General features: G+C 41.2%; 1 protein-coding gene across 1 annotated transcript in view; it reads right to left on the bottom strand.

Annotated features, from left to right (window-relative positions):
* LOC122939470 (solute carrier family 40 member 1-like) overlaps nucleotides 1-12,217 on the bottom strand; it is a 57,154-nt gene that overhangs the window by 21,761 nt on the left and 23,176 nt on the right. The window contains exons 2-4 of the mRNA XM_044295542.1: nucleotides 7,676-7,743; nucleotides 4,707-4,866; nucleotides 1,307-1,422 (exon numbers count right to left, since the gene is read on the bottom strand). Coding sequence (XP_044151477.1) covers nucleotides 1,307-1,422; nucleotides 4,707-4,866; nucleotides 7,676-7,743 — 344 coding nt within the window. The remainder of the gene's footprint in view (nucleotides 1-1,306; nucleotides 1,423-4,706; nucleotides 4,867-7,675; nucleotides 7,744-12,217) is intronic.

Raw genomic sequence — 12,217 nt, 5'->3', positions numbered from 1 at the left:
CGCAAAAACTGGGCTTCAACTTTTATATGGATATATAAAAAATGATGTCGAACCTAAAGACACATACTTTAAAGGTAGACATTCACAGAAATTAAAGGGAATATCCTGGCTGCCCTTTTCTAAAAACAGTGCCACATTTGTCCATAGGCATTCTTCCAACTCAGGACACAGATACAGTAGAAATTTGGACAAGCCACAACCGTCCCAGGACTGCGGCACGGCCGCCAGATCCAGGTAGGTTGGAAGGTATGCACAGGTTGTGTGTGGTACTGCATCTCAGCTCCATTTACTACACTGGAGCTAAGGCCAGGTTCACATTACCATTTAGCTTTCCGTTCTTCTGGTCTGTCAGAAAAACTGAAAAAAAATCCTTTATTTTGAACATGCGCAGTTAGCATCAGTTTGCACTTAAAATAACAGATCCACCTTTTTTTTAGCATCACTTATGATCAGATTGCGTCAGTTTCATTGATGGGATAAATAGTCCCGCATGCACACAAATGTATTTTTATTTTCCGTGTCCGTACCGTTTTTTTCATGGTCCACAAAAAAGCAGGAATGAATCTGTGTGCATTCCGTTTCTCCATATTTCCACAAGGCCGTTCCGTAAAAAAAGATAGAACATGTCCTATCCTTATCCATTTTGTGCACAAGGATAGGCATTGTTACAATGGCTCTGCAAAAAAAAAAAAAAAAAACTGATGCAATACGGACGTCACACTGACCTCATCCTTGTTTTGTGGACCGCAAAATACAAACGTTCGTGTGAATGAGCCCTTAGCCGCAGACCCAACCTATGGACAGGTGTGGTACTAAGAAAGCCGCTGTAATTTTCTAATCTTGAAAATCCCTCTAGGCTACCTGCACATGTTGCATATTTGTATGCAGAAAATCTGCATGAAATCCGCACCAAAACCATGTAAAAACACACACATAAATCCACACTATTTATCACAGTTTTGGTGTGTTTTCTGTTCATTTTTATTTGCTTTGGATTTTCCATATTTTTTTTACACCCCAATTGAAGTCTATGTGGAAAATCACTATATACGGTATAAGGTGCATAATCGCAGAAACAGTTGACATGCTGCAGACCTTAAAATCTACACGGCAAGTCAATTTCCACACATAAAAAATGCCCAAAATATACATGAGATTTGGCAGATCTCATTAATGGTACTGTATTATGCTGCGGTTTTTCTGCATGAAACTCAGTGTAGAAAAGAAACTAACCTAATCTGCATTGTGTGCAGGTATCCCTAGACTGTAAATTAAGGCTGGAAAATCACACACCATCCAGACTTACTGTAAGCCAGCCATGCCATATTTGTTCTATTTCATTTTTATAGGAGAATACCAACATCAGGACTATACAGCAAGCGGTGACAGACGAATTCTGAATGAATAGTGATGCATGAGCAACTGAGAAAGCAAAAAGGTGTCATTAACATAAAACTTGCACTAAGAGGATTTACAAGTGCACCTTCATAGTCAGAAGAGAAAATAGTATCCTGCTGAAATTATATTAGAGGTACAGCTTATTTTAGAGATGTGTCATGTTGCTTTATAGGTTACATCTAGCATGAGCTCCAACACTGATACACTTACAGGGAGGACCAGTTATTTTTACAAGTAGCTTTTAACCATTGCAAATTGTTCATTTGAGAAAGTAGATATATAATCAGTCCTCACCTTTCCTGTCATTATAGTATAAACTAGTATTGGGGCTCCTCTGGACTTTAGCGATCTAGTAAGCTTGTGGACACGAGGCGCATATCACAACCAGATGTTTAGTACAATCAGATTTATTGTAGGACAACGCGTTTCGGGTTCAAAGGACCCCTTTTTCAAGTCTGAAGCGCTGCAGCAGGAGAATAAGCTGGAGCGCTGCCGCCTGGTCCCTGCACGTGGCGCATACGATTGGCGGTGTGGTGTGGTCCAGCTTATTCTCCTGCTGCAGCGCTTTAGACTTGAAAAAGGGGTCCTTTGAACCCCGAAACGCGTTGTCCTACAATAAATCTGATTGTACTAAACATCTGGTTGTGATATGCGCCTCGTGTCCACACACTCATTAGACCGCTAAAGTCCAGAGGAGCCCCAATACTAGTTCCTGTGTTCACCTGAACGGCGGCTTGGCCCCCGCCTAAGGTGTTGTCTCGGACACACTCGGCGGAACCAACCAGAAACTTGCTGTTTCCCCAGTTTGCCTTCATTGCGGTTGCACCCTATCCGGTGCAACCGAAACAGGTAAGCATAATTTACCCACCTTTATTTGGAGGACACTGTTTTGCTCCTACACACTCACCCTGTGGGCGCCTTTCTCTTCTTTTGGCCATTTCTTATTATAGTAGACACACTGATAAGCAGGGGGTTCTAGTGGTGATAGACAATCAGTTCTCACCTCTCCTGTCCTAATACTATAAACAGTGATAAGCAGAGTGTTCTAGTGGTGATAGACAATCAGTTCTCACCTCTCCTGTCCTTATACTATAACCAGTGATAAGCAGGGGGTTCTAGTGGTGATAGAAAATCAGTTCTCACCTCTCCTGTCCTTATACTATAAACAGTAATAAGAAGGGGGTTCTAGTGGTGATAGAGAATCAGTTCTCACCTCTCCTATCCCTTATACTAGGTATCTTCATGCTGCTCCAAGTCCCTTAGTTACAATGCCTGAATCTGTGCTGCACATGCTCAGTGGTGAAGACCAGAGGAGAAAGCTCACTACTGGTCATGCTTGCAGCCATCTCAGAAGACAGCATTAAAGGGGTTGTTTGGGAATAAGTAACTTTTCGAAAGTACCCACAGCCTGCCTCTGCTATGTAAAGAATCATATTTACCCACTCCCTCTGCTCTGGTCCTGCATGCTAGCTCCCATGTGTCCATCTATCAGTCCGTTGCTTGTCTAACTTGTCCCCAGCACAGGCATGATCATCTGCTCCTCTGCAGCTAATAACTGGCTTCAGCGGAGATGTGTTTCTTGTAGACACGTCACCACTGAATCCATTTATTGGCTGCTGTGAAGCAGATGGTCATTCCCATTCCGGAGAGGGAGTAAATTAATTACGGTAGACACACGGGAGCCAGCGAGCAGGACCGGAGCTGTGGATAGCAGGTAATTATGAATATTTCATGGCAGCACCTGTGAAAATTATTCCCCGACAAACTTTTTATGGCAGAATATAGCAGCTGCATTGTTTACATGTTTCTTTTATTCCCATTTACACTTGCACATGGTTCTATGCACAGTTTTGCTGAGGACAAATTCATTGATTTCTTAAAATGATAAAGTGTATGAGTGGTTCCTGTTGTTAACTCCTTCCCAACATCCACTGTATATGTATGCCAGATGTCGGATCTTTAAAAATGGTGCCTGCTCTGGGGGCAGAGCAGGCACCATAGCCGCTGGGTGCCTGCTATTTCACACAGAAGACACCCAGGGATAATATCTGTGATCGACGTTAATGCCAATCACAAACATTTAACCCCAACTGTGACCATGGCATCTCAGGCGGGTTACAGAAAGGTTTCCCCATGTGGCGATTGGGGATGCCGTTATTTCTAATACCCTGGGTCTCTCTGAAGAAACCAATGGTATTAGAGCTGAAGACTGAATTAATCATAATCTACCATGTAAAATCACAGTAGAATATAAGAAATGCAATCTAAAGATTGCATGTTCAAGACCCCTAAGGTCTAAAAGGTTTAGAAAAAAATAAAGAATTATTAAAAAGAATTAAAATTTGAATTTTCCCATGATAAAAATAAACAATAATAATAAAAAAATAATGCTTGAATTATTAAAATATAAACATATTTTTCCCGTGAGCGCTTTAACGAAAAAAAAAAATATTTAATGTTCAAAATTTGAATAAGAAGTGATCAAAAAGTCATAACACTTCAAAATGGTATCAATAAAAACTACAAATCACCCCACAAATAAATGTGCCCTCACACAGCTCCATACACGTACATATATGTTATAAGTATGTTATAAATATAAGTTATGGGGGTTAGACTATGGCAATGCAAAGAATAAATAAAAAAAATTCTATTAAACTGTCATTCCCCTTTCAAAATATTATTACTATTTCTAAACCATAAAAAATGTCCCCAGGCCAGAATCTCCACATTTTGTAGATTATTCCCCTTGACACATAAGCAATGTGCCTGAAGGTGGCGCTGGACGACTTAAAATCATAACTTACTGTCACAGCTTTGTACCTGTTATCTTACGCACTTATATAGCGCTGACATATTCCGCAGCGCTTTACAGACATTAGCATCAAGCTGTCCCCAATGGGGCTCACATCTAAGGTCCCCATCAGCACGGTATGTCTGTGGAGTGTGGGAGGAAACCCAGGCAAACACGGGAAGAACATACAAACTCCATACAGATGTTACATAGTTAATACGGTATAAAAAAGACATAGGTCCCTCAAGTTCAACCAAGGGATAGGTGGGGACATGAATCCAAGAATGTTTTCCTTGGATAGATGAGAACCTAGGACCCCAGTGCTAACCACTGAGCCACCGTGCAGTTTTGTAATTGAAATGTTTCCAATTTATATTAATGCAAATGTGCAAAGAATGCTACAGGTGTTCGTAGCTCTCGTAGTAGTCAGAGTGTCGATGACCATATTGGGGGTGCGTTCATTGCTTGTATGTAAAATTCATATAAGGAATCAAATAAAAAGCATAAATCACACCTTTATTTCTGGGTTTTCTGTCAATCCAGTCACCAATGATGGCTCCGAACACCAGTACAGAACCGGCTACCACTAAGCCAAAAACAGCTGTTAGCAGCAGGTTGTGCCCATAGAGTTCAATGAGGAATACAGAAATGGCAAAATGCCACATGCGGTCCCCCTGAAAAGAAGAATGAGGACACATTCAGTAATAATACATATAGAGGCAGATTTATCAAAGAATTTACTTAATTTTTATGGCATAAAAATATATATCATAAGCCAATTTGCGCTATCATTTGAGAATTTTCTCATCACTTCAAAAAAAGGGCAGAGCTTGGCAGGAAGGGCGGACACAGAACACAACAAATTCACAAGAATATATGGCAGAAACACTCGGTCTGCTCCTTCACATTGACGTGAATGGGACGGAGGAGCTCCAATTACTCCTGCTCGCTGATGACATTGCACGCGGAAGTGTCGGGTGCCTGACCCCTGCCGATCTGATATTGATGACCAATCCTGGGGATAGGCCATCAATAAAGGAAACTGGTCAAGCCCTTTAATAAATTCAGCACATTCTTGAGACTCTTGAGACAAGATGGTCCTTGGTTCATCCGTGAATATGTCCGTGAAGAATTTGTGTTCGGTCCATGTGTTTTTTGCCCTCCGTGTGTCATCCGTATTCCATGGACACTGCTCCTTTGAAAATTAATTTCAAGAGCATCTCCTAGCAATGATCTGTGAAACACAGGTGCGATCCATGATCTGACCGCGTTTTATTACGGACCCATAGACAATAATGAGCGGGATGGATCCATAAACACGGACTAAAATAGGACATGCTTCCGTATTGTAACCACGGAGCTCTAGACCATGGTAGGTTCTTGCATTCTTGAAAAATTAGATGTTTTACTATATGCAAATGAACACCTAGGAGCAACAAGGGTGGTGCCAGTGCATATTGCTGCTACCAGAGCGCCTCTCTCCTTGTACAGCTCTCGTGCTGAATGAGCTCCCGCAAGACTTCGATGTCAGCCATGAGTATGTCTTCACTGCCTGCCCTGTCAGCCAGTGGTGGGGGTGCTGCATGAAGGGCAGTGAGCGGAGCCTCTCAGAGCAACTGCAAATTTGCATATTATAAAACATCAATTTTCTCAAGAATACAGGCACCTAGAAAGATGGGACCAAGACCATGATGTTCAACTGTCAAGCGCACATGTCTCAGGTGGGATGGTTGTATTGTGATATGTCTGATGACAGAACTCCTTTAATAGTTAAAGCAACTGTCAAGCTATCCATAAATATACAGTGGATATAAAAAGTCTACACACCCCTGTTAAAATGTCAGGTTTCTGTGATGTAAAAAAAATATACAAAGATAAATCATTTCAGAACTCAATTGAAAAACAAACTGAAATCTTTTAGGTGGAGGGAAGAAAACAGAAAAAATAATAATAATGTGGTTGCATAAGTGTGCACACCCTCTTATAACTGGGGATGCAGCAAAATCCATGGTCCACAGAGAGCTTCCAAAGCATCAGAGGGATCTCATTGTTAAAAGGTATCAGTCAGGAGAAGGGTACAAAAGAATTTCCATGGCATTAGATATACCATGGAACACAGTGAAGACAGTCATCATCAAGTGGAGAAAATATGGCACAACAGTGACATTACCAAGAACTGGACGTCCCTTCAAAATTGATGAAAAGACGAGAAAAAACTGGTCTGGGAGGCTACCAAGAGGTCTACAGCAACATTAAAGGAGCTGCAGGAATATCTGGCAAGTAGTGGCTGTGTGGTACATGTGACAACAATCTCCCGTATTCTTCATATGTCTGGGCTATGGGGTAGAGTGGCAAGACGAAAGCCCTTTCTTATGAAGAAAAACATCCAAGCCAGGCTACATTTAGCAAAAACACAAATTAAGTCTCCCAAAAGAATGTGGTAAAAGGTGTTATGGTCTGATGAAACCAAGGTTGAACTTTGAGGCCATAATTCCAAAAGATATGTTTGGCCCAAAAACAACACTGCACATCACCAAAAGAACACCGTACCCACAGTGAAGCATGGTAGTGGCAGCATCATGCCAAGGGACTGTTTTTCTTCAGCTGGCACTGGGGCCTTAGTTAAGCTAGAGGGAATTATGAACAGTTCCAAATACCAGTCAATATTGGCACAAAACCTTCAGGCTTCTGCTAGAAAGCTGAATATGAAGGGGAACTTCATCTTTCAGCATGACAACGACCCAAAGCATACATCCAAATCAACAAAGGACTGGCTTCACCAGAAGAAGATGAACGTTTTGGAATTGCCCAGCCAGAGCCCAGACCTGAATCCGATTGAAAATCTGTGGGGTGATCTGAAGAGGGCTGTGCACAGGAGATGCCCTCGCAATCTGACAGATTTGGAGTGTTTTTGCAAATAAGAGTGCCAAGTCAAAATGTGCCATGCTGATAGACTCATACCCAAAAAGACTGAGTGCTGTAATAAAATCAAAAGGTGCCTCAACAAAGTATTAGTTTAAGGGTGTGCTCACTTATTCCACCAAATTATTTTATTTTTATATTTTCTCTTCCCTCCACCTAAAATATTTGTTTGCTTTTCAATTGCGTTGTACAGTTTATAGGTCACATTAAAAGGTGGGAAAAGTTCTGAAATGATTTATCTTTGTCTCATTTTTTTACATCACAGAAACCTGACATTTTAACAGGGGTGTGTAGACTTTTTATATCCACTGTATATGACTGGTTCCAGCTGATTAGTTCTTCATAAAAGCATTATGACAATAGTTTTCATATATGCAGGAACTAACCACGACAGAAACACACTTGGAACTCAGTCCAGAGCGGTGGGGTGGGGAGCGTTTGAGGCGGTCTAGAAATCTGGATATCCGGACCTTTACTTGTGAGGTATGAAAACTGATTATGACATTCGCTTTCTGCCTAGGTTACACCGTGGATTATACAAAAAATGCACTCTGAACTTACCCATATTGAAAGTGCACAGCTTACATAGACAAGAAATCTTGGTCCCATGAGGTAGTTGACAGCTGGGCCTGATAAAAAACAATATAGTTATTTGGTATATAAGACACTGAGCATGTTTTGCTATAATAAAGTACGAATGTAAAAGAGTGAATGACTAATGGAAAATAAATTTTATTTCATGGATTTCCAAAATATTCTAAATTCTCAGGATAATCTGCAAAACCTATTAATGTATTCATGGAAATACAAAGAGCTGCAAAATATCAAAAACAGCTAAAAATGTAATATTGAAGAAAACAACTCATAATTCATTTAAGATGTTTAGAAATATTTATTTTGATTGGATTCAGATTTTGATTGGATTGAACATTGGTTTTTAGGCTACGGGTATTACTTAGAAAGTATTGTGATACTGTATTTGCCCATTACAGGTATATAGAAAGATAGCATAGCAGAACACTGCTTGCTGGGGGGAGAATATAGAATACCGTGCCTTCATGTGCTTGATCTTAAAAGGCTTGTTCAGGATTTTGATGTTGATGGCAGATCCTCGGGATAAGACATCAATATCAAATCAAGGAACTGCTGCACTTAAATTCTCAGGCTTTATTTTAGCCTATATTATTGGTATTTCCAGCAATTTCACATGCAGGCACTAGTGTTTCGATCCGTCTTGCACCTTGGTCATGGCTTAAATAGACACATGAAAACGGTAGAAAAATTACAGGAAAAAAATATATGACGTATAACAAAATATTAAGCAATATGAATGTGGCGCACAGAATCCCACGCTGGCCAAAATGAGGTGCACTCAGTAAAAGTGGACTCACCCTATCCACTCAACTTAATACCAGAAATTGTTATAGAGAAACTGGGCACTTTCTCCTTTACCCTTTCCGCTGTGATGAAAAAATGTTGGGGGGATTCGGCAATGTCTTTCAATCTCCAGTATTTAGAGGTTCGGGGTCCTGTATAGGCTAGACGCGTTTCGGGGCATTTGATCGCCCCTTCCTACTGAGGAAGGGGCGATCAAATGCCCCGAAACCCGTCTAGCCTATACAGGACCCCGAACCTCTAAATACTGGAGATTGAAAGACATTGCCGAATCCTCACAACATTTTTTCATCACCGCGGAAAGGGTAAAGGAGAAAGAATCTCTAAAAGACCTCAGTCTACAGCAACGATCGGACTGCACGTGTCAAACATTTACCAACGTGGGAGGTGAATACTACTATCGCTCGAATAACTGGTTACTAACACAAAGAAAGAATCAGCAGAGCGATTTTGTAACGGTAAGGAAAGACATACGGTAAGATTATATTCGAATTATTCTCGAACTTTACCAGCAGAATATTCACTAGAACTTTTATGCTAAATATCCCAGTGGGACGCCGCTGGTTTGAATATATAGCGAGACGCCGCTACACCTTGCTGGGGTGGGACAAGAAATAATCAACGTTGCCCCCAATCACTATTTTACTGGTTTCAGGACAGTATGAACATTGTTGGCAGTATTTTATTCTGGGACCAATTTGTGTTAGAAGGGAGAGAGCTAAAGGACAGTTGTAGCTACTGTATTCCCTGGGAAGATTCAATACGATTTATTCCAATTCGAATATTTATGCGATTATTTATTCAATCATTAATCGATGCAAATTACTTAGTGGTTTTAGTTATTTATATGCCATCTAGGTTTTAGCACTGGTACGCTATCCTACCTGCAGACCACCATTCATCCATTTATTGTAAGTTATTCACTTTTGTATAATTATGTTATTCTAACACGTGAGTTATATCCATTTTATTGGTGTTTTTAAGATCAATAAACTTCTGTATGGTTCTAATATCTTGAGAGTGCCCAGTTTCTCGATAATGATTTCTGGTATAACAAAATATATTACAAAACACAATGATGTTTTTTAAAAATCACCATGAGTATGCACACTTGGACAACTTTTTTAATACTGAGCAACTGTCAAGGATGTACCGAGGCATACGGACGTCCCCACGACAGTGAGTGGCAGGAGATCTGTGAGACTGGCAACACGCGGTTTGATGTGACATGTTTACCTTGTGGATCAATAGGCGTCTGTGTTGTTTTTGGTACTGGCCACACCCTTAACTTCCAGGTGTTGCTATTATGGTCATTTAAATTTCCCTATTTATAGTTGTTTCTCCCACAATGCTGTGCGGCTTATAGCTTCAATTGGACCTGTGGATAGCTTGCATTTGGATCTCGGCTGAGTTCCTGGTGCTGCCATAGCTTCTTGGAAGTTAAGTGTTACCTTTCCCTTTTGTATTATGCCTATGGGAGACTCACATGCATCCTTCCTTTTGGAGGAGCATTCCTGTCATTAGTACCAGGGTCCTTTAGGGTTAAATAGGACTTTAGGTATTCCTGTGTATGAACTCACCTACCTTTGGGGTCTAATCATACTGGTAGTCAGTTAGGGCTTTGGTTAGGGTTTTCACTAGGAGGTGTCCATCTTCCTTGTCTAGTTTTCAGGCCTTATTTCCTTTCCCCTTTCCCTCCTATGTTTAGTGTGTGATTCCCCTCCCACATTAGAACGTGACATTATAAACCGTCAAAACCATTATTTTATTTTTTTCTTGTTTGTTTGAGTGCAGCCATGGATCCAATTGCTGCACTGGCAGCAAGGGCCGTCTTTAGAAGTAGCCGACCTCCGCACGACTATCCCACAGATTCAGAGACCACAGGCTGTTGGTCCTAGTGGTGGTGGAGACCAGACCTATCTGGAGCCTAAAGTTGCCCTCCTCGACAGATTCTCTGGGGGCCATGATAATTTTATTTTGTTTAGGGAGGTGTGCAAACTGTATTTTAGACTACAGTACAGACCAAAAGTTTGGACTCACCTTCTCATTCAAAGAGTTTTCTTTATTTTCATGACTATGAAAATTGTAGATTCACCATGAAGGCATCAAAACTATGAATTAGCACATGTGGAATTATATACATAACAAAAAAGTGTGAAACAACTGAAAATATGTCATATTCTAGGTTCTTCAAAGGAGCCACATTTTGCTTTGATTACTGCTTTGCACACTCTTGGCATTCTCTTGATGAGCTTCAAGAGGTAGTCACCTGAAATGGTTTTCACTTCACAGGTGTAACAATACAGCCTGGACCGCAGCGGCTCCCTGTGACGATACGCTGGCTTGCGCTCCAGCGTGGAACGCACCGGCCGTCTGCGATGATACGCTGGCTTGAGTTCCAGCGTGGAACGCAGCGACCGCCTGTGTTGTTACGATGGCTTGCGCTCCAGCGTGGAATGCAGTGGCCGCCGGGCCTTCTGTGACTCCGTCCACTTACCATTCAGCCCTTAAATTGAAGACAGGTGCTAAGCAGGGTGTTCCACTAATGGAGTGCGCACCCTGCTAGCTCCATGGTATCTGAAAACTCTGTCCACATATCCAAACCTGGATGCCTAACTACATCGTGAAGGACTGTCTACCTTCTTGCCACTGGCTTTCTAGCCAGGACCAACTAACCGCAAGTATATGCCTGTTACCTGCTCTGATTAATGTCCTGGAACTCAGAGTGAACCTACTGCATAGCATATACCAAACTGTGGACATGCTATACAAACTCTGAACCTACTGCATAGTATATATCAAACTGTGGACATGCTATACTAACTCTGAACCTACTGCATAGTATATATCAAACTGTGGACATGCTATACTAACTCTGAACCTACTGCATAGTATATATCAAACTGTGGACATGCTATAAAAACTCTGAACCTACTGCATAGTATATATCAAACTGTGGACATGCTATACTAACTCTGAACCTACTGCATAGTGTATACTAAACTATGGACATGCTATATAAACTCTGAACCTATGGCATACTATATACTAAACTGAGGACATGCTATATACTAACCTTGAACCTATGGCATACTATATACTAAACTGAGGACATGCTATATACTACCTCTGAAGCTATTGCATACTAGATGCTAACTCTGAACGTTGCACAAGCTTATACTAACTCGTGACTCCTGTAATTCTGAGAGTCCCTCCTTACCATCAGTAAAACTAATTAGATGGATAGCGGTAAATGATTTTGTTACCCCAAACTCTCCGCCTAAGACTGAGAGTGACGCCTGGGGTACATACTGAGTAACCGCGAATCCCACAGCCAAACACAAGGGTGGTGGGATAATAGTGGATGTCCCTTGCTTCCGCATTTGAGATCCTAACTGATCAACTAGGTGCGTTACAACAGGTGTGCCCTGTCAGGTTTAATAAGTGGGATTTCTTGCCTTATAAATGGGGTTGGGACCATCAGTTGCGTTGTGGAGAAGTCAGGTGGATACACAGCTGATAGTCCTACTGAATAGACTGTTAGAATTTGTACTATGGCAAGAAAAAAGCAGCTAAGTAAAGAAAAACGAGTGGCCATCATTACTTTAAGAAATGAAGGTCAATCAGTCCGAACAATTGGGAAAACTTTGAAAGTGCCCCCAAGTGCAGCCACAAAAACCATCAAGCACTACAAAGAAACTGGCTCAC

This window comes from Bufo gargarizans, chromosome 5, assembly GCF_014858855.1.
Source record: "Bufo gargarizans isolate SCDJY-AF-19 chromosome 5, ASM1485885v1, whole genome shotgun sequence".
Lineage (NCBI taxonomy): Eukaryota > Metazoa > Chordata > Amphibia > Anura > Bufonidae > Bufo > Bufo gargarizans.
This window is presented reverse-complemented; position numbering and strand designations above follow the sequence as displayed.